At 47.4% G+C, this 22,156-nt stretch overlaps 1 protein-coding gene across 4 annotated transcripts in view; it reads right to left on the bottom strand.

The window, feature by feature from the left end:
* Positions 1–111: 111 nt before the first annotated feature.
* Positions 112–22,156, bottom strand: part of PLEKHA2 (pleckstrin homology domain containing A2) — a 70,243-nt gene continuing 48,198 nt past the window's right edge. For all 4 annotated transcript variants that reach the window (XM_045197140.2, XM_071220202.1, XM_053916493.2 and 1 more), the window contains 7 exons: positions 17,078–17,218; positions 16,397–16,543; positions 16,037–16,105; positions 15,572–15,642; positions 12,175–12,238; positions 4,403–4,480; positions 112–3,981 (listed from right to left, as the gene is read on the bottom strand). In XM_045197140.2, coding sequence (XP_045053075.2) covers positions 3,619–3,981; positions 4,403–4,480; positions 12,175–12,238; positions 15,572–15,642; positions 16,037–16,105; positions 16,397–16,543; positions 17,078–17,218 — 933 coding nt within the window. In that variant the 3' untranslated portion in view covers positions 112–3,618. The remainder of the gene's footprint in view (positions 3,982–4,402; positions 4,481–12,174; positions 12,239–15,571; positions 15,643–16,036; positions 16,106–16,396; positions 16,544–17,077; positions 17,219–22,156) is intronic.

Below are 22,156 nucleotides of genomic sequence, written 5' to 3'. Positions count from 1 at the left end.
TCCCGAGCCCTGCCCCGAGCAGGGACCCACTTTGTGAAGTCCGCGAAACCAACAGCGGCAGACTGACAAAGACTCACCACCCACCCAAGGCCAGCCTCAGGAAAACACACCTTATTTCAGCATTTCACATGGTTTTATTACAAAACAAGCAACAAAACAGTTTTAGAAAATTATTTTTTGATGCATACCAATTCAGAGATCACATAAAACGAGAAGCCTAACAGTTTCCATGCACTCAGCTCAGGGCTTACAGCGCAAGTACATTTCACAGCTGAAACATACTGGTTCAAAACACGGAATCATGCCGCACCATCCTAAGCAGTAGGGAAATGGACCAAACGGTTCGAAGGGAATAAGGCGAAAAGTGACCTTGATAAAAAGGTTTAATAAACCTGTCCATTTCTGACATGTTCAACGTTTATAAACAGAGCTGACTTGGGAAACCCCATTTCCAAAATATTTTTACATACATATGCCTGTTTATCTGGTTCACAGTGAAAACAAACCTCAAATCCCACTGCTCGACTACTGAACCTGCTATTTATTTACTGGGCCCTTTTAGCCTCTGTCAGAGCAGTTATGCTCAGGAAGAGGAAAAGAACTTTTGCTTCAGGTGAACTACAAAGCTGGACCTTACATTTACCGTTTCTCATGGGAATCTCCCAGCATTCTGCCCAGAAACACGTGTAATTCCAACATTTTGACCTGAGGTCACTCTATTCAATGTATGTTTATGATGTCTCAGTATGCAAAAGGCCCGATAATGTTTTCCAACCACCAGCTGACTTGAGATAGCAAACCCTTAAGCTTCCCGTAACAGTGGATGGTAAGTAGTTCAGCTGTCGGGAAGACCACCTGAAACGTTGTTACATATAGTGAGTCAGGTCCCCGCCGAAAGTCTTAGGAAAAAACAGCACAACTCAGAGAAGGTTTTTATTCCACAAAGCAAATGCAGTACCTTTCTTAGGTCCTTTTTTTCAAACTCAGATTTATTCCAGAGCCTACGAACTTAACTACTAACCTATAGTGCATCCTCACCCTATTTTTTCCATCTGGTTCCATTTTATACATTTAAAACCAAATGCTTTGGTCGTACATACAGCATCTTTGGCTCACATGTGTAACGGCATTAAAAGGCTGTGATGTGAAATTGGCCAGAAGGTAAGAACTATGGACACAAAAGGAATTCTGAAATAAGGTTTGGGAATGAGAACGCTTTCAGGCTTCAACTGAAGATAACTGTATTTCTCTAGTGTTGGAACGACACTGACAATGTTCTAACTTGAAGTTCCCCAGTAGTTGCCAACTAGAGTCCTTGTTTTCCCCTCCATCACGATAATACAATCTGGATTTATGTTTAATTTAACACATTCTCAAAATAGACCTTACTGAATAAGAAACATATTAGCTTACTTGATGGCCAATTATTTTACCAGTAGTAATCTAACAGAGAGTTTAATTTTTAAAAGAGAGATGGGGAGATTTTCATAATTTAAATACCAAGACTTTTATAACTTAAACTTTTCATGAGATAGGGAATGTTTAGAGATCTCAAGAGTCCCCAATTTATTTTCGTTAATTCAGTATCACTTACTGTGCACTTTCTTTGATCTAGCCAATAATTTTCTGGAGGAAAACTGGAATATGAAACCTGAGACAAGGAGCTTTAAGAATTTGGAATGACTTCTTGAAAGCAGGCTACTTGAAATATGTTGTAACCCTGACTACTCACAAATAAATAATTCCCAAAGTGAGGATTTCTGAGGACAAAAGCATACAAGAGTCTGCAGAAAAGAGAGAGAGGGGGTAGGGGAGAGAGAGCGACTGACTCAGTAGCAGAGTTCCTTCTTTATACCAGAACCAGGACGCCAAACAGCGTAAGTGAAGGGTAGCTCCAACACAGTGCAGTCCAGAACAGTTTTCAACATGACACTGACTTCCGGGAAAAAACGTAGGATTTCCCTCAAGTCACTAAGGGTTTTCTGGTCACATCTTTTTGCCTCTGCATTCGATTTGGACATAAGGAGGGAAAGGGGTTTACTTGGGTGAAAAGGCTTCTCTTAGCCTCTTCTGCTAGTCATTTTTTTTTTTAATTTAAAGATACAATGAATGGATCTAGCTGATAAAAGTTATAGACAGAAACGAGTTATGTTTTCTCTCCCTTTAGGGGACCCTGATAAGTTCCTGGTAGCAGTTAACCATATAAGTTGGAGAGACAAATCCTCCCGGGGACCCCAGAAATAGCATCCTTTCCTCAAATGAAAGAAGGCACACCCTGCAATCTGGGTGGGAAATGAAATCTACGCTGTCCCACCTGGGCAATCTCTAGGCAACAATGCACAGCCTCTAAATCAATGTTTCTATGCAGTTTCTACTTTATTAAAAATATAAATATCCATCAAGATTATCTTTGCATCTCTCTGCTCTTAAGTACATGGAACTGCATCAGATTACAAGGCCAGATCATGCAAATACACAAGGCTTCATTCAAAGGGCAACACAAAGAATAGAGAGAAAGCAACCTGCCAGGGTATACGCTACTACGGCACTGAAACTGAGACTAATATTGGCCCATCAAACAAAGAGCTGTGAGGTGAGGATTCAAGACAGTGTGTCTTTGCTGAAACAGACCTTTCCTTCTGTCTGGAAAACATGGATCCAAAAACCTTAGCTCGGTGGACTCTAATCTCTCTCTTCCTGGCACCTATTTCAAGGCAAATCTAAAACTCTAAACAGAGACCTGATCTATCACACAAGTGAATTATCATATACACATCAACCTTCCACACATCCCAACATAACACCTTAGCAAGAGAAATGTCTGTTCTGTCCTCAATCGCCGTTACATTTAACACTGATAAACCCATCCTTGGGGCTGGACACTGAAACCAGGTGGGCAGGTCTGTCCCTCACACTGACAGTATCTGGGGTCAAAGAACATCTAAACAAGAACAGAGAAATTCTCAAAATTGGCTGCTGCATTAAGTGAATCATTCCCCGTTCCTTACAAGAGGTCTCCATTTCTTCCCCTATGGGGGTCCTGCGGGGATCTGCCCTGGTAGACATTCTGAGGGTCACCTGCCAGCCCCCAGATTTTAACACCTCCCGTCAAAATGAATCCCGGTCAGGTGGAGCCTGGATCATCCACCACTCCTCCCTCCTTTCAGGTGGGTGAGTTGCCACCCTTCTACTTCACAGTCAAACTTCGGCCAATAAACAGGAATAGGATAAAACCAGATGACTGGCCTAAGATTTTGTGCCTGTCCTGACAACAAAGGGAAGGAAGTAAAACACGGACAAGCAAGTAAAACGTGGTTAGGGATGAGACTGGAAGTCCAACCTCCTCTCATTAGGACACCCTTGCAAGTCGAAGAGGAGGCCGCCTGCTCTGCACTGAGCATGCCTACAGGTCTCACCTAGTGATTTTCCCAAATTAAATACACTGCACTGATTTTTTTTTTTACAAAAGCCAACTGGAAGGGGTCCTCCCACAGAGCATCCACAGGAATATGAGCAGCACAAAGACTTCTGACTGTCCTCCAACAGATTGGGAAACTGAGTCATGGCCTCCTTCTCTTGAGTCCTCCCCACCCCTCCCGCCCAGCGCACTATGCCTCATCACACATCAGAAGTCCGTATGTTCTCATCATCGAGGTTGAACATAAATGGTTTCTCCTTGGGGTGCTGGGGTTCCGATCGGTGCCTTATCCGGGAGCTGGGCAATACCCCAGATGTATTGCTCTCCCCAAGTCGAGGCGTAAACAAAGAGTCCTCAGGAGTCTCTTCAGCTGGATGGAGCTTTTCTCCGGCCTGGGGGACAGGCGTCCAGGGTTGCCAGGAGGAGGCCACAGAGGGGGCTTTGCAGAGGGCTTTTTTCTCTTCCACGGGTGGCCGCCCTCTGCAGAAGACAGAGTTGGGCCCACCTGAGAGGCTGGAGCTTCCAGGGCGAGTCAAAGAAATGGATCTAGAAAAGGATAGTTCCTGCAAAAATAAAAAGGAAGACAAATAAAGGAAAGTAAGGACTTTCCTGACAATGTTTATCCCAAGGCCCCTGGAAGGGTACCCAGGTTCACCACCTCACAGGTTCGGAGACACTGGTCTACAGAAATTTAATAGGTCCAATGGGATTCACGCCAGACTCGTCAAGGTCTGCCTGACAGGGAGGTGCACGTGTACGACACAGCAGAAACTCTGTTTCTCTACCCAGCCCTGCCTCACCTCCTGACAACCAAAAATAAAAAATAAAAATGTGTGCCCAGGTCAGTCGAAAGAGAAAAACAAGACAGCCTGGGTTTTAGCTGGGACCAGGCTGCCTGCCTGCGTCACCAAATAAAGCCAGCAGGCTCCGGGACAATCATCGCTAAGTTGACAGTGACTATGCAACAGAAAGGAAGTGACTTACTCTGGGGTGGCACTTGAGGGCCTGGACGGCCGCCCTGATCTCCTTAATCCAGCTGTGCATGTCTTCCGGACTGTCCGCCTGCAAAACACCCACAGCACTTACACAGACGTTTCGGGCACTATGATTTCAGCTTTCAAGTCTCTGACTCAATTCTGAATTCATAAAATCACATCATTAGAGCTGGAAGAATCTCAGAGATCATCTAGTCCAGTGGCTTCAGACTTTTGAGGACATTTTTTTCCCCTGCAAAAATAATATCTGACACTTCATAAATAAAACAGCCCGAAGTAGAGCCTGCTCTGCAGTGTGTCTTGAGGGAGGTCATGAGGGAGAACAGAGCTGGGAGGCCCATGCCCTGCTGAGGTCTCTCACTCCCTCTGGAACACAACTGGCCTGGTCCAGTTTTCTAGAAAATGAAAATGAGGCCCTATGGCTGATCTACATTCCAGTTCTCCTGCATCCCAATGCAGTTGTCTTTCTACTACAGATATCTGAACAGAATAATCCTATTTTCCACTCCAGTCCCATTAAAGCCAAATCCTCTACAAAGTCTCCCAGATGTGTATTATCTCCCAGCAGGTCATCTCTCAAAGCACAAGCTCGCTGGGTCTGTCTGACTCTCCACCCAGGCCTCACAGTTGTGAGACTTGGAGCACTAAGCTTAACAACAGGCAGGACTCTGCCCGCCGTTAAAAAGTATTTCCCCCAGAAATACCTACCAAGCCCAGAAGGGGGCAGCAGCGGCTCTGAGAAGAAAGGAAGAAAAGCCACCACAGGTGGAGTCCTGGGAGTTACCGATGCTTTCCAGCCTTAGAGAGGCTGAGCTCAGGCAAACCAGCACATGTTTACTGAGGTGCTGGGCACAGAGATAGGACCAAGACTGAATCCTTGACCTCCAGAAATTCGTACTTATTAACCTCTCTCTGTTCCCTTGTGTCCTTCCCAAATAGTTCCACCCAAGTTCACAAGCATGCATCTGCATGCCTGTGCACACATATGTGCAAACGCCACACCGCAGACTGCAAAATTCTGCACATATGCCCCTCACTTTCCCCATCCCCCAAATGATTCTTTCTCTGTGCATTGTATCAAGATAATACATGACCAGTTTTTCAAAAACTGGCATCCCTGTCCCTTTCTGTCACCCCAAACGAATCTCCCTTGGTTAGATGTGTGCAGGAGAAACTCACAAGGGAAACGGTTTCACGCCCTGCACACTGGGTCAAAAGTGTGTGACAAGTGCCCAAGGGGTACACCTCTCTCACACCCAGAGCTGCAAATGTGCCCGCACCCTCGCTCTTCCGGACTTTTTCCAGTTATCTGACAAGCCGGCGGTTCCTCAGGGAAAAGACAAATCCACCCTTAGTCTGAAAAAATAACCAGGGCAAGATCCCCACCGTTCTTCTAGAATCTGTTTTACTAATATCAGAGCCAGCCTGTCCACAAGTAGAACTGTTGGGAGAATTAAGTCAACTTTTTGCAGGTAAAGCAGTTTGAACAGTGTCTAATACACAGAAAGGGCTTTATAAGTATTAGTTATATTATTATTATTACTACATATGAGGGATCCATATGAAGCCTTAAATTCCAACATTATAAATATGTTCAGTGCCCTCTCCCTGAGACGTTTTTCCCCTCAATGTGCAGGTAATTCTTACCTAAATGATCACATTATCAGGATCTAATAAGACAACACATTTGGGGAAGAAAGAAGGGTTATTTCGAATTCGAATGAGATGGAGGTAACTGGAAAGCATTTTTTAGAGATTTTCCTTCTAGGGAAGCAGATGCGATTTGACAGGGGACAATGTTACAAGACTGAGGGAGAGACAGAGGTCTCCCACACCACATAAGGGATCCCCACGATGACAACCCAATAATCAGTTTCTAGTGCTGTTAAGCTAATTCTACTCCTTCCATTACCCTAGCAAAATGCTGCCCCCGAGTCAAATGTTATAACCATGAGCCAAAGGCCACTACCTAATTGTCCTTTGAGACCTCACCAACAAACTCTCAACATACACCAGCCTCCACTTAGCAAGGAGATCACTGAATCACAGAAACCCAGGCATCCCCTGATTTAACATCTGGGGACTCAAGCACAAAAATCCTCTAAAGCATGTTTAGATGGTCTCCAGCTCCCTTCTAATTATACACAATGCTGCGTTCGCACCTTTGTGCATAACGTGTCTTCATACTTAAGAGTCTTCAACTCCCAGGGAGACACCAGATTTGAGAGCGTGCATTCCTTTCCGGATCTTACATTTGGCCAACAATAAATGAAAATTTCATTTACCAACAATACATTCTTTTTTTTACATGCAGTCTTGCTAGAACAACATACTACAGTTTTTTAAATTCTTTGCTAACTGATAGGCACAAGATTTAAATCTCCTTTTTAAAACATTTAGTAATTAACAGAGATGGAAATTGTTTGCTGATTACATTTCCTCCCTAATTTTCTAATTCCATGTAAGGACATTTTTCTGTCAGATAATCTAGGTAGTTAACCCAACCACGTTAATTTAACAATAATAAACATCAGGAAACACTATTTTAATGTTTAATAAAAGTTACTCAATAATATCATTCAAACAGAAAAGGGGTACTGTAACTGATCCCACATGAGAAGAAACAGATTGTTACTTCATCACGATCACAATTACAATCTCCATCAGTGATTTTAAGAACGAGATCCATTGGCAACAAACATTCAGTGAAACCTCAAAGACTGCATGCAAAAGACTATGGTGCCCGTGTATATCTATCTATCTTTTATGAAGAGCCTGGGTGTAGCCTTCATCAAGAATTGAAAAATACCTTAAAACCATACCCCAAGGTAGCTTCATGAACCAGAGTAAAGAAACAGAGCCGAAGTCCACCCACCCTGTGGTGAATCACCGACACTGTAAAAGGCTTAGAGCAGAGAACTGAAAAGGCATGCCACGTTCACGCCTTCATCTATCTTGTCCTGGTGCTTAAACATGTGCATTTGTTTCTGGTGCCTGGTTCAAAAGACATAGGAGGGTTTCTGTCCTTAAGGGCAGTTTTGGAGGTGAAGGGAACAAAGGGCATGAAAACGAGTCACTGAAGTCTGCTTTGTTTTTTTAATTGCAGGCCAGTGAGCTCTTCATGAATATCTACTGTGAGCCCAGCATTGTAACAGATACAATGGTCTGAAGCAAGGAATCCTAGAGGCCATCAGTAAAAGGTTTCCAATACCTACTTTTTCATTCCCTTCCCAACCCCTGCCCTCTTCCCAAGAACAGACCTTCTTTAGACACAGCTCTGCCACATGACTGCTGAGGTTACACACACAACCTCGCTCTGAGTGGTGTCATGCATCTCCTAGTCTAAAATAAAACAGTAAGTATCCAAACGGTCTAGCTCAGCACTCGGCTCTCCACGTGTGAGCCTTCTTAGCACCGCTCCTGTCCCGACACAGTGTTGACATCCGGGCTTATGCCAAGTCACCAAAACCAGCCTGCACTACCTTTCTCATTTCTAGTAACTAATCCTCCTCTTGATAAGCTGCCTAATACCCTTGACCTTCCATGATTGGGAAATAAGGAAATGGTGAGCCTCACTTGCCTTGTATTCCAAAGACGCTTGCCTTGTATTCCAAAGACAAAAATCTCATTTTGAACCCTTGCTCAGAAGTGAGAACTGTACCTGAGGAGGAGCTTGCTGACCTCAAAAGCTTAGGTGCCTGACGACTGCCAGTTCCTGCATCTCTGTCACCATGGACCATCTGCCAGGACTCCCAGTTACCCCAAGCTGGTCTTCCCGACTCTGAGTCAGACTACCCTCTACATCTTGGGTTCTGCACCAGGCTGCTTGTAAACAACACAAATGAGCAGGTCTTGTCCCAGCATCTGGTGCCTCGAATCCCTCCCATAACTCACCGGGTTTATGATCTCAAACAATTTACCTTCCGACACTCCATTTCCTCATCTGTAAAGCACAGATGACCGCAGAAACTGCTGAGAATTACGTCATGTGCTGCCTGTAAATGGATTAGCATTGTGTCTAGGATAGCAAAGTGCCCATACACGGTAGCTGTTTATTAACACAAAGGAAATGTTACAGTGTGAGAGATCACAGGGTACAAATTACACACACAGGGGCCCTATAAGGTAAATGTGACAGAGAAGGTAACAACACCTAAGTAGCTAGAATCCAGGCCCATTCTGTTGCCCAAGTCTCTCTCTTCTGCCCACAGAGCTTCTTTTCTCTGCATAGCTCCCCCAGCTCTATGGTCTAGCTTACCTAGACACCAAGCATGAACGGTTCTTTGAAGCAGACTCACTGAGCATAAAACCTTAGGAAGCAGATCAGAATGCCGCTCTGGCATGGTGATGAAACTGCGGGCACCAGACTGTGCGAGTAGCCGTTGTCTTCCTTCACTTTCTACACGGAGCATGCTTTTCACTCGGGACAAATGACTGACAAACTGCCAAACTTCTTCAGCTTTAGGTACATGGCAAACCCTTTCCCAAAACTGAATGAAATGAGCCTATCTGGCAGGAAGATCATGAAAGTATTTTCTTGCAAATGATGAATTTTGAGATTTCAAAGCAAAAATGAGAATTTCAGGTGGCGTGTATTCACCTCCGTGAGCTTGATGGTTCTACACTGAAAGACTTTCTTGGTGATACTGGTGGCGATATTAACAAATGTGATTTTTAAAAATATGATGTAATAAAATGGGTCGACATTTGGAAAATCTGCGCATGTCGGTGAGACCATGATTTCCCAAACGACTTACGCACGCAGGTACAGAATCATGCACTGGTAAAGGGTGCATTCAAAGTGCAAACCTGGCCAGTGCATTTTAATGAAAAGCATGAGCCTTTATTATTATTGGCTTCTAATTTCACATTGCATCTAAATATGAAGAAACTACCATTTGCCAAGTTTTGGTGTAGGATCAAAGAAGAAATATCCACAATTATCTGAAAAAGCTATTAAAATATTCCCTTCCCCCCCATACATATCTCCATGTGGGGCCAGATTGTCTTCATATTCTTCCATCAAAACAACATATGGCCCCAGATAGAATGCAGAGGCAGATATGAGAATCCTGCTGTCTTCTATTAAGCCAGCCATTAAAATTAAAGAGATTTGCAAAAAACCAAAAAAACAATGCTACTCTTGTTGCTTTTTTTGTTTTAGAAATACAGTTCTTTTTCATAAAATGTTACTTGTCTTAACACAAATGAGTTTATAGTTATTATTTTCAAACAAATGAATACATATGTTTAGTGACTTTTAATCTCTTCTGTAACCTCCTATTCCTCTTTGAGTTAGGACTGGTAAACAGAGTTGTCCATTTGCTCATTCACTTATGCAGGGTGATGCTGGTGTTCTTTCCTCCCAGAAACGTGGGAGCAGAAGGCAAAGGAGGCTAGAAGTGAGGAGAAGCTTGTGGTAAGCGTGCTCACGCTCAGGCAGATGAAGCAAAACCTCTGAACGTTTTTGTTGTTGTTGGGGTTCATGTTCCCCTAAGCTCTGTCTTAACTGCTACCCAGCATAATCGGTCACTTATTTAGTAACACCCACGTGTCAGGCGCTGTCTGTCTAGGGGTCGTCATACCATGTCCCCTCGGATGTCCCAGGGGCATGGTAAACTCAGAACCATCTCTGCCAGACTTCTGCGTTTGCCAGTCCCTCCTCCCAGGCTCCTATGATCGCTGCCATCAGCCAGCCTCGCCTCTCCTTTCTCCCTGCACCCCACATCCCACCAGCAACCAAGTCCTAGAACGGACTCCTTAATAACTTTTACATTTTCCACTTTTGTCCCCCCACCCTAGTTTGGGTTTCCTTTTATTCCTCACCTAAATTACGCCAACAGTCTTCAATCTGGCCTAACTCCTATCTTTCCCCTTTTCTCATCCGTCCTCCCCAGTGTACCCGGCCAGGCAGCTCACGGCCAGCACACCGTGACTGGGGTTGGGGTTAAAGGCTATCGTCTCTACTCTACAGGTGAGGAAAACAAGGCTCTAAAAATGACATCCCTTGCCCAGGTGATATTGTTAGAAGGTAGATCTGACTGGGTCACTCCCCTAGTTCAACTTCGAGGGGCCTTACCCCTCAGCATAACAGAGAGGCTCTTTAATAATGGCCAAGGCCAGGGCCCTGTGTGTGTGCTTTCCAGCCTCCAGGATGCCCTGTGCTCTGTGTACCTCCAGGCTTTTTTTTTTACACATGCTGTTCTCTCTGCCTGAGCCATTCTCCCCCCAGCTGACTCGGCTTAGACACGTCTTCCCTCACGAAACCTCCCCACTCCCTGGAATTGGGTGCGGTGCCCTTCTTACGAGTTCCCATGGCAACTACTACTCAGTCTAAAGGTAGCGCTCATCACTCTGTTTCTGTCCTTGTTTACTCCCCTATCCCCATTAGGGTGGCGGTTTCATGCCGGCAATACATTTAGCTTCTTTTGTCATATTCTGCATGCCATGCTGGGATCACCTGGCTCCCTAAATGCTTTTTAAAATTTGCATATGTTAAGGTTTACACTTTGTGCCGTCAAGTTCTATTCCATGCATCTACTACTGCAGTACCACACGGAATAGCTTCACTGCCCTACAAACTCCCGGGTCCACCCACCCAACACCCCCTCCACCGCCCCATCACACTGTTTTAACTGCCTGAGTACTTGACTTTATCTCTCTCTCCGGCTTAGGATCCGTTCTGTGTGACGCAGTGTCCCCAGCATGAGGCAAAATGCCTGGCGTTCTAAAGATACTCTACAAATATCAGCTAGTGCCAGACCTGGAAATGCTTTTGTTGCACCTACAATTTCAACTTTACCCCTGACCAGCACCGGAGACCCTCTCACACCCCCAGCAACACCTTCTGCAGCTTCCCGCGTCCTCTCTCCGGAACAAGTGCTCGTCTGAATGAATGGATCCCACAGATGGCTAAGGCTGCCAGCGTGTCTGCTGGGCTCTGGCAGGGGGTCAGCTCAGAGAGGGGCCGAACAGGGCTGCTCCCCAACAAACAGGGGTGAGGTGACCCCTGTGGAAGGGAGAGCACAGCTAAAACAAAGAGGAAAGGGCACTGGGAACCCTGAAAAGCTTTGACTGAGGAGTCCCCCATTTAAACCAACACACGAGGTGACGTCTTTTGCTAGAAATGCAGCGTTATCACGATGCTGCACGAATCGAGGCACGCTCTGTGGACTGCTGGGCGGGCTGGGTGGGGACTTGGCCCTGAAAGTCTAGGCCCTGCTTGGAAATGTGCCTTCCTAGCGCCTCTGATTTTAGAAGGAGTTGGGAGAACTCCAAAGCTGTGGGCGGAGGAGAGAAGCTTCTGAGAGCTGAACAGTCAGAGTCCAAACAATGGCTTTCTCTGCGCAGCTGGGCTCTGCACCTGCTGCCTGCACAGGGGCCTCTGCGCTTTTGTCCTTCCGCACGCAGCGATGACCACACACGGGCGGAGCTTATAAATACCCTCCGAAGGAGAAGTGAAACCACTGACCAGTTCTCCTTTTCTCTGCTTAGTTGGCGCCCAGCAGCTGAGAGCAGCTGGTCCACGCTTGCGTTCCCCAGCACAGTGGCTCAACCTGCCCTTATTATTTTATGGTTGGGAAGCTTCTGGCAAACATCCTGTTTAGAATAAAATGGGACTCAGACTGACTTTCAGGGGCTAAATTTACCAACTAGAAACTTCAAACAAAATAAAAGAGAAAGCACAGGAAAGGACAAGGCCTGTGAGTACACCATTCACAGAAACGGAAGATCAAAGTCTCCTTGGAGTGAGCTTGTTACCTGTATGTAGAAGGTCCTGGAGCTGGTAATGATTTCAAACAGGTTGTCCCTCATCAGGAGATCACTAGACAGAGAAAAAGAAAGTCAGCAGGCAGGCTGGCGCACGCACCGGGGCCTCGATCTGTCCTAAGTCAAGGCACCAATACCCTTCACCATAAAAGGGGGCTCCTGGGCCATGGCTCCCTCAGCCCCTGCCTGAGAAACATCACAGGCCTTTCCTCTAGTTTCACTCCTTAGAGGGCCTCAGGAGGTTTCCACGTCCCCATGGAACTCCTCACACACACACGTCGCCGTCCCCACCAGCTCTAACAGATCTAAAGTTCGTTCCCTCTAACAGAGGTATCCAACCTGCAGCCCAGGATGCCTGTGAATGTGGCCCAACACAACATCGTAAATTGACTTAAAACATTGTGAGATTTACTTTTGTGATTAGGTGTTACAATGTATTTAATGTGGGGCTCAAAACAACTCTTGCTCTTCCAGTGAGGCCCAGGGACGCCAAGAGGTTGGACACCCCTGCAAGCCTTCTGCTAATATCTGTCACACCCCACACCACCTACAGTTGTGTGGTTCATTTGTTTTTGTGGGGGTTTTTCATGGCTAGGAATGTATGAAGTGCTTTGTGCAAGGTACTGATTTGAGCGCTTTTTTAAGAATCAAGTAGATGAAAATTTTATTACATATATCTATAGAGATAGGTTTATGTATAGATATATCTATCTATAGATATAGAGACGAATGTACAATGTAATGATTTGATATTTGCATGTATTGCAAAACGATCAGCACATAAGTCTAGTTAACGTCCATCACCACGCATAGTTACAAATTTTTTTTCTTGTGACGCAAACTTTTAAGATCTACTTTCTTAGCAACTTTCAAATACACAATGCTATTTTCTCCACACTGTACATTACATCCCCAGGACGTATTCATTTCATAACTGGATGTTTGCACCTTTTGGCCCCCTTTACCCATTTCACCCACCCCCACTCCCCACCTCTAGCGACCACCAATCTGTTCTTCAAGGAAACCCAGGTTCAGAGAGGTCGCGTGACTTGTCCATGGTACCAGAGTTAGTAAATGGCGGAGTCAGCACTTGAACCCAAGTCTGACTCCAGAACCTATGCTTTAATCACTCCACTACCGCCTACCTCTCGTAAGGGGGCCAAATCTCTCATATCCAAACCCTTCCTCCACCCAAGCAGCAACCCGCCAGCTTCATCAAGTTCCTGCTCTGTGCCTCATGATGCTGGCCTGAGGGGACTGGACACTCAAGAGGAGAAGAGGAAGGAAAGAGTAGATGACTCCAAGAGGCTTCAAACTGTGCGCGAGTTTGGGAAGAGGGGTCCTGACTTCTGCAAAGGCGGCGAGAAGTAGCTGATACTCAGTGGCAAACCTCCAATCGGGTGAAATGATTTACAGCATTAAATGTGTCCCAGTGGGGGATATCTAAGGAGTGAAAGATCTAATGCATTCTCAATAAAAAAAAATTTTTTTAAAGCTAAACTAAATAATGTGGTGTTAGACCGTGTGCTGCAGGCCAAGAGTTAGAATAAACCCCAGAAAGGACTGATCACAGGCGGAGTCGGCTTCCTGCATGAAGACCTGAAAAGAAATGGTAGGTGCCCAGCCAGTGACATGGTGGTGCCAGGGGCAGGAGCAGGGACTAACGACCCACATGAAAGGGGATAGCAAGGCAGGGGTCGGCCAGACCTGGGGTCAGATTCTGACTCCACTTCGAGAAAAGGTATTTTAGGAACATTTTTAAAACTTTCTGAGCCTTTGTACCCTAACTGTAAAGGAGAGAGAGAAGAACTCCTTTTTCTGTCCAGTCACCACCAGGTCGGTCTGAAGGCATATAGGGCATCGGGCATAAGGCGTGTCACCTAGAGACCAACTGCAACATAATTCACTATTATCACTGCCTTCTTAATTTCTGAGAAGAGATGGCTCCGGAGCCATCTCTAGCTAAGACGGTTTAACCTTTTAAACTGAATTCATGCACACAGCATGGAGCCACGCAATCGAACACTGAGGAGACAAAAGAAACGCAGGGAGGAACCCCCTACCCTTTGCAGGTCTACTTCTCAGGCTCCATGCTGCCCTTCCATTCAAGTCTAGACATGTTGACTGACGACCCAGAAGCCCGAAAGCCCCTTGACTGGGGTGAGAGGACACACCATCTCATAGGCCTGGAACCTGCAGAAGGGGTCAGGGGACCCCCTTCCCTGATGACCTTCAACCCCCTTAACTCTTATACTCCGAGTTCAGTCTGACACTGACAGACATTTCAGCGAAGTATGAAACACTCCTAGGGAGGACGCCCCAACGTGCCCACAAGGTCGTGTGTCCCACCAGCACAGGCTCTCGCGGGTCAGGAGCCATCCCCGGGGACCTGGTCACACTCAATCTTTCCTCCGCCGCACCTCGGGAACCTCCGTCTCTCGCTACTTTCACGGACTACACACTGTCACTGTGCTCTGCAACTGCCATTTGCCACTCGGCGCACGGCTTCAGCCCCTCCTCCCTGGGCCACGCAGCACCGCGTTTTCACGCAAGGCCCTCCCGTGGCTTCAGCTGAGAGCAGTCTGCCTGCTGCTAACCGCTTCCCGGAGGATGCTGGCCCTGCAGGCCCAGGGCATGGGACGAGACCATTGCACAGTCCCTCCGGACTGCAGATTCAGGGCCAAAGGGCGGGTTTCTAGATGTCCAGATGCCCTAAGGTTTCCAAAGCTCAGATCTAGCAGGTCTGTATCTGGCACTGGAGACGGGAGAGCCCTTACCTACGGCCCCGGGTCCATAAATCACCTATATCCCGTGATACTTGGAAGGTAACCATTCCTTAGTGGAAAGAGGAACACATTAAGAGTACCTCCTCTTTCTGCCCAGTGGGAGGGACAGAGTTGCTGTGAATCACCTTGTGTGAAGGGGATATCAGGGACTCGTCAAAAGCAGAGGGAAAGGGCCTAAGAGATTCAGTGAGGAGGCGCGGGCATGAGCAGCAGTCTGGGCAGAGTGCTGACAAGTGGGTGACTAAAGGCACACGCCCCATGCTGAGCCCTAGTCCTCCTGTGCAATGAGCACCCAGCAGGGACACTGCGAAACATTTCGGCACCACGCTGCTCCTGCACTCTTTCTTATTCTCCATCAGAGAAGTATCACATAGGCTCATCCTCCCAGGGGCGAGAGTAAAGTAACGGGCGGAGGGTAAGTCAGCCCGGCGTAACCTCACATCCACACCAGCTAGGATGTGGTGAGTCAGCCACAAGACCTCAGGTCCAGGCCCTTGCGCCTGAAGAGGACTCTCAAACAGAGCCTCAGAAGTGTGGTTAAACGAAGATATCAGAGGACGAGTGGGGGTTTTGATCAGAAAAAAATAAACAGAGACAATTACCCAGATTTGACCAGACACTCATGGGTCTTGAGAACATCCTTGAGAAATATAGTGCGCAGTGGTTCTCGGTCCTGGGAAGGAAATGGAAAGAGGTAAACGAGGCTGTCCACGTAATGCCATGGCCCAGACCCGCTGCCTGACAGGACATGCCTCTCTCAGCAGAGACGGCTGGCTAAAAACCAGGCTGCAAACAAGGCAAGGCCTCAAATTCATCGAGAGATAAAAAAATCTAGGAAGATGTTCAGTGGCTCCGACCACAGAACAGCTCACTTCGTGGAAGGAGGGAGAAAGTTCGGGCCACTGTGACATCACTGTGATGGTGAGCACACAGGATGGATGGAGGTAAGACAGAGAGGGGCCCCTTCGAGTCTGTGTGTGTCCCATACCGCTGCACACCACCCCCCCGGGTTGCTCGTGTTCCTCTTCCCTCCATGACCTCTCGGAGGGCCCAGGGCAGCTACAAACCTGCTCACACTTGAAGTAGGAGATGGTAAAGTCATCGAGTGCAAAGAAGCGACGTTTCCAGCTCTTCCGCTGAAACAATAAGTAAGTACAGAGCAGGACGTTAGGAAGAGGTCCCAGCACTCCAGAGGATGTTCCCAGCTCCCAGGGACACAGCCCCATGGAAGCGGGGCTCCTGCGTTCAGTGGGGGCACAAACTTCTTCCTACCTGAGGCAATGCCTCTGACTTGTGGGGGCAAATGTTTGGTCCCGGGCCTCTCAGGGTTTGGGCAGGGGCATGGAGGACGGCAGCTCCTCCTTGCAGACTGCTCTCCCACTGCTACACCCACACCCACCAGCTCCAGCCCCAGCGCTGACACTCACCACGTTCCCTTGCTTCACACAGTAGCCACTCTTAATGAGGGGAGGGCCAGTGGGTACACGGCAGCCTGTCGTGGGGACGTAACTCTGAGACCTTCGAAGGATGGCGTGGGACCCTGGCTCACTCCCTTCCTGCCCATCCCCACCATTCTACAAGGAAACAGTGTCAGGGTTAGCACCGCCCCCTCGATTCTTATGCAACCTCCCCCCACCCCACCCAGCTCCCTCTGGCCAAGTCACCTCTTTGCCTCTCTGCCCATGATGACAATCAAAGAACTAAACAAGAAAATAAACATTTCCTTTGCTCCCATCAGGCTTCGCACCGGGGGCTGTCATGGAATAAGGCTCAGGGAGTTCGGGCAGACCCAGGAGAGAGGGAAGGATGGAGAAGGCAAACCAGAGGAGCAAGAAATCTCACGTGCCTTCCGTAGCCCCACCCCTCACAGGGTTCACACGTGATCATCTCAAACCATACTGGCCACATGGTTTCATGATGCAGTGGCCTCAGCGTCTACGCTGCCATTACCTACCTCCACCCTGGCCCTGTCGTTTCTTGCCCACCCCATCTGCCCTGGCTCCACTTCTCCCATCCCCCTTTCCTCAGCACGGTCCTCTGTGCACATCACTGCCACACCACAGCCACTACATGCCCCCACACCCTCTGGCAGCCCCAGGCCCCAGCACCTGGTTGATGGGTGTATGTACCACCACCCCTCCAATGATCTCTGTCTTGTAGGCCACCTGCGGCTTCTTCTCAAGGGCTGGGGGAACTGTTAGGTTTTTGAGAACTTCCGTCGTCAGGGGCATGTTCCCATGTTTGGGTACCTGGGAAGAATGACGGCATCATTCAGGTCTACAGGAAACAGAAACTTAGGAAAAGCAGGGAGTGAAAAGCAGGTGGGAGGGGTGAGAAAAGCTAATGTACCAAATTATAGTAAGACGCCCCTCTCCTCCCCCAGGCGTTCAAGTGATCCATAGCTTATGAATATGAAGAACTCTGCCAACAACTCCACCACACACGTGCACACACACACACACATGAACACACTTAACAAATGTGCTGAGCACCCGCTGTGAGCCAGCCCTTCCCTGGCAAAAGACTAAAACAGCAAATTTAGACACATGTCTCGCCCTCACGGCACATATGTGCTCGTGGGGGAGACTGACCAAAACTGCAGAGAAAACAATCAGAATCGTTACAAAACGTGGCAAGTGCCATGAAGAACAAAAACAAGAGCTGAGCTCGCCAGCAGCAGGGGAACTGCTTGGAGTAGAGTGGTTAGCGCGGGGCTCCAGAGGAGGAGACGGGCAAACGGTCATGTGAAGGGTGGAAAGGAGCCAGAAGTGTGAAGACAGAAAAAAGCACATTACTCGGGGGGACAGGTGACACACATGTGGAATATGGCACAACATTAGGAAACGTGAGCTTTGGAGCCCAAGGGCCTGGGTACAAGCCCTGATCTGTCACTAACTAACCAAGGGACCTTCAGGCAACTCGCTGAATGTCTCGGGCCTGCCCTGTCTCCTGTGCACAATGGAAAGAGGAATGACACTGATCTCGTAGAGTTCAATGTTCTCGTAGAGTGGCGGTTATCCAATGATAGTGTGTATTCATTTAACAACTTTAGGAAGACAAAAATACAAAAGTGTCACAAACGATCTTAGCTGACATTTCACAAACGGTACTCGCATTGACAAACAGAGCGCTTTCTGAAGAGGGAGTTGTCCTTTGTTCCGCACCGTGGCTGATCACATACACAATCACGAACGTTCAGTCAGCTGGAGGCCACAGGCCACAGGCTGCAAACTGGGGGCCCGAAGGCAGACTTTGTCCAAACCGCGTTCTATTTGTCCTAGGCAGTATGTGTTTCAATCTACATTTAACGTTTGGGACGTTCCACATAAAAATCCACACTTCCAGACAAGCAGCAGCTCACTCTTTCGATGGAGATACATTCTTCAGTTTGCCCCTGTCCCTCCCATGCCCCCCACGCCGAGGCCACGCTTCAGGGGGCACTGATCCTCATTTACTTTGTTTTTCTTCCTCCTTATCCAGGTCACTCATTTATAACAGGGTCTGCAAACTCTGAAGAAATCTTTCATTTTGTAAGAAGAAAAGAGAGGCCCAGAACACTCAAGTCATTTGGCTAAAGCCTCGACTAGTAACTAAACAGGGACTAGACCGCAACTCCCAGCTAGGGTGGCGCCCGCAGCATCACACAGCCTCCCGTTCACAAGAACTCCATGCACACCACATGAGAAAAGGTAACATCCTCTTCCGCTTCTCCCACAGCCCAGGAAGTCAGAGGGACGTACGAATGTAGACCCTTCTAGAACTCACAGCTCAGGGGGACCAAGGACACTCAAAGGGGCAAGACCCCATGAGTACGCTGGGGCCCCAGAAAGATGAGACCCCTCTTTCTGGCCTGCAAACTCAGTGCACACAGGCAAGGTGACCTCTGCCCACCACCTCTCGAGACTGGGCCAGACACCCACCCTGTCTTCTCCTTCTGGCTGTGGAGAGAGAACAGCAGTTCCCATGCCTTTGGACCTGCATTCGATGCCAAGCAATGAGCTAAACTCTTCACTCCATTATCCGCAATCTCCAGGGATCTTATCAAGTAGGTATTATTTTCTCCATTTTATAGATGAGGTAAACAAAAACTCATTAAAATGAAGTAATTTGCCCAAGGACTGCCTGACTCACCAGTGCCAATTACACCTACCTATCTACCTACCTGCCCCCATTCTAACTTTCTCTGAGTTTTGCTATTGCTATTGTGAGATAAAATCCTTTAGGAATGCTGGTGATTGCTGAGGTGTGCGGTGACATCACCACCATGGAACAGCAGAAGTTCTCCCCAAATGACCCAAGCGAATTCCTAAAAGCCAGCAAAGAAATACGGACAAAGCCTTTGAGTTCGCAGTGGCCAGAAAAAAACCTTCACAGAAGCTTGGCTATGTGTCACCTACTCTCTGAATCATGTCCTTCACCCAGAGAGCGGCTGGTGGTCACTGGTCATGCCCCGCAGCGTGGGCTGCTTCTGACCAGCCTCCCAGAGCCTTTCCAAAACCACTACACGTCTGAAGAATTTGAATCAGCCTATGAAGGACCAACTCAACAAAGTCTATGCTCCAAGCTTAAAAACAAGGTCATCCTTTTGGTTTGTCCTTATCATCCCAGAGGCCTAATCAAAGGTGTGCCCTCTTCCATCCACCTGTGGAGTGTTCTCCAGTGCTGGAGATCCACGTGGGTCCCATTCGCAAAGTGAAATGAAAGTTGCAAGGACTTTCTCCTCACCAGGCTTGGCTAGCTGGCTGTGATGGAGCATCTTACACAGGGCATGGGGGGTGGGGGGCTGTGCTTCACTTGTACAGACAGCTCAGTTTTCAACCCTTTGGAGAAATGTACTGAGTTGAATAATGTTACCCCATAACCTCAGATTGTGACCTGGTTTGGAAGCACAGTCTTGGCACATGGAATTAAATTAAGATGAGGTCATACTGGTTGAGGGTGGGCCCGAAGTTCTACGACTGTAAGAACAGGGGAGGTCACACAGACAGTCAGGCCATCCAAGGATGGAGGCAGAAACAGAATGATGCAGCTGTAGGCCAGGAACACCAAGGGCTGCCGGGAGCCACCCGAAGCTGGAAGAGGCAAGCATTCTCCCCTAGAGCCTCCAGAGGGAACGCAGCACCGCTAACGCCCTGTTTTCAGACTTCTGGCCTCCAGAAATGTGAGAGAATAAATGTCTGTCGTTTTAAGACACCCAGTTTGTTACAGTAGCCCTAGAAAAAAATATAGAAATACTAATATTCTGAGAGAGCCTGATTCTTTAAATACCACACGTTGATCGTTTTCTTCAGGCATAAGGACTCCGTGACCTCAGCACAAGATGAGCGAAGATCTGTGGGCAGAAAAACTGGATCTCCCCTGGCTCCGTAGCCGTGGGCAGGCCACTCTGATCTCCAGGCCTTTGCATCTCCTCATTGACAAATGGGGATACCTTCCTACCTAAGGTTTTTACAAGGCAAAAATGAAACCATGTATGTAAAAGTGATGTGTGATCTAACATATTTGAACACTGTTGTTCATTTTCAGTATTTTTATAAATTCTTAGGTCTTGGGAGCCAGAGGGTCCTGGGGTTTGAATCCCAGCTTTACCACTTACAAACCTCTAGACCTTGGGCAAGACTCTGACTTCCCTTCTCCTCCTCACAAAAATGAGAATAAAACCACCCGCCTCACAGCAGTGATGTGGGGGGTGAACGGATGGCACATGTGAAGGTTTAGCTCAATACGCTATCTGTTCCCTCTTTCATCTCCGCATCCTGCTGAGTGCCTGATGCTTCACTTTGCACATGAGGTGCCTTACAATGAATATGGATGTTATCCAGTTGGTGTCCCAGCCCCACATCTACCCCTCATCCTAGCCTCCCTAAGGAAGGACAGACAGTGTAAGATGATGCAGAAGTGAAGAAAAGAGTAAATCCTTCAGGGACACAAAAACATCAGAAGGATGGAGAGTACCCCTCCTCTTCCTTCTATCCCACAAGATCTTTGGCAAGAGGACTAAAGTGATGTATTAACGGAACAAGGAGAGCGAGGGGGGTCCTGGAGGTTGTGGAGACCCTGAAGAAGGCTTTGACATCCTGCCACGCCTTTAGACTTCCAGCCTCTGGACACCTACATGCTCCTCCCACTCCCGTAGCCTATAACTTCCCCTCCACGGGGTCAGAAAAGAGCAGAACTAGCTGATTAGAGCAACTCTATGAGAATGAAAGAAAGGGAAAGAGGTTCTCCACTGCTTTACATGCTGTGTAGCCCAGTTCATCAGGCAGGAAGAAAGGAGGAAATCCAGAAGAAAATGCTGAATGAGGATAAAGTATTAGACATTGAAAGAAACTCCCCAAATTGTGAAAGATGCAAAGCGTGAAGACCTCAACACGAACAGAGAAAGCCTTTACTAAAATCAGCACTCTAAAGCCAAGTCCACCAGCATATGGGTGAGCATACACATGGATTAGCAGCAATCCCCTGCTTTTTGCTCTCTTTTCATGGGTTTAACAAAGTTTGTCAGAAAAACAAGCTAACAAGCAAAACTACTTCAGTGACTGAGTTGTACTCTATGTGGGTCCAGCATCCCAGGTGCTGGATAGGTATAGATTTCTTCTATTACTTTTTTCACAGAAATCCTGATGCCTCTGGAGAATGATCTGTCCTAGCACACAATGGTTACTGCTGGAAGTCACTAGATGCAAAAACTTCTGACTGTATGATACAGAAAATCAAACTCTTCAGCATACAATCCATGTTTACAATGCCACAAGTCCATCTAGATTATTGCTTAAAGGTCTAGTGTTTCCCAAAACATAGAGTTTCCCTCTCCATCTTCCTACCCTTCTCCCTTTCTTTTTTCTGTATTTCTAAGGAAGAAGAAAGATGTGCTTCATCAATTAAGTCAAGGAGAATGAGAGTACCTGTGACCAGTAAGGGAACTAGTTACACGATGCTTTTAAATAAAACATTTGTGTTTTATTTAAAGAGAGGGAGAGAAACATCAATGTGAGAGAGAAACAATGACTGGTTGCCTCACACACACCCCAACTGGGGACTGCACCCACAACCCAGGCATGTCAAACTGGCAACCTTCCTGTCTGCAGGACAACGCCCAACTAAATGAGCCACACTGGCCAGGGATCAGTGATGCTTTTAAATAGAACATCTTTGCAGGACAGGTTGGTGGATGGCCTGCATTGACC

Source organism: Desmodus rotundus, chromosome 13 (assembly GCF_022682495.2).
Source record: "Desmodus rotundus isolate HL8 chromosome 13, HLdesRot8A.1, whole genome shotgun sequence".
Classification (NCBI taxonomy): domain Eukaryota; kingdom Metazoa; phylum Chordata; class Mammalia; order Chiroptera; family Phyllostomidae; genus Desmodus; species Desmodus rotundus.
Note: the sequence above shows the minus strand (reverse complement) of the source record. Positions and strands in the feature narration are given on the sequence as shown.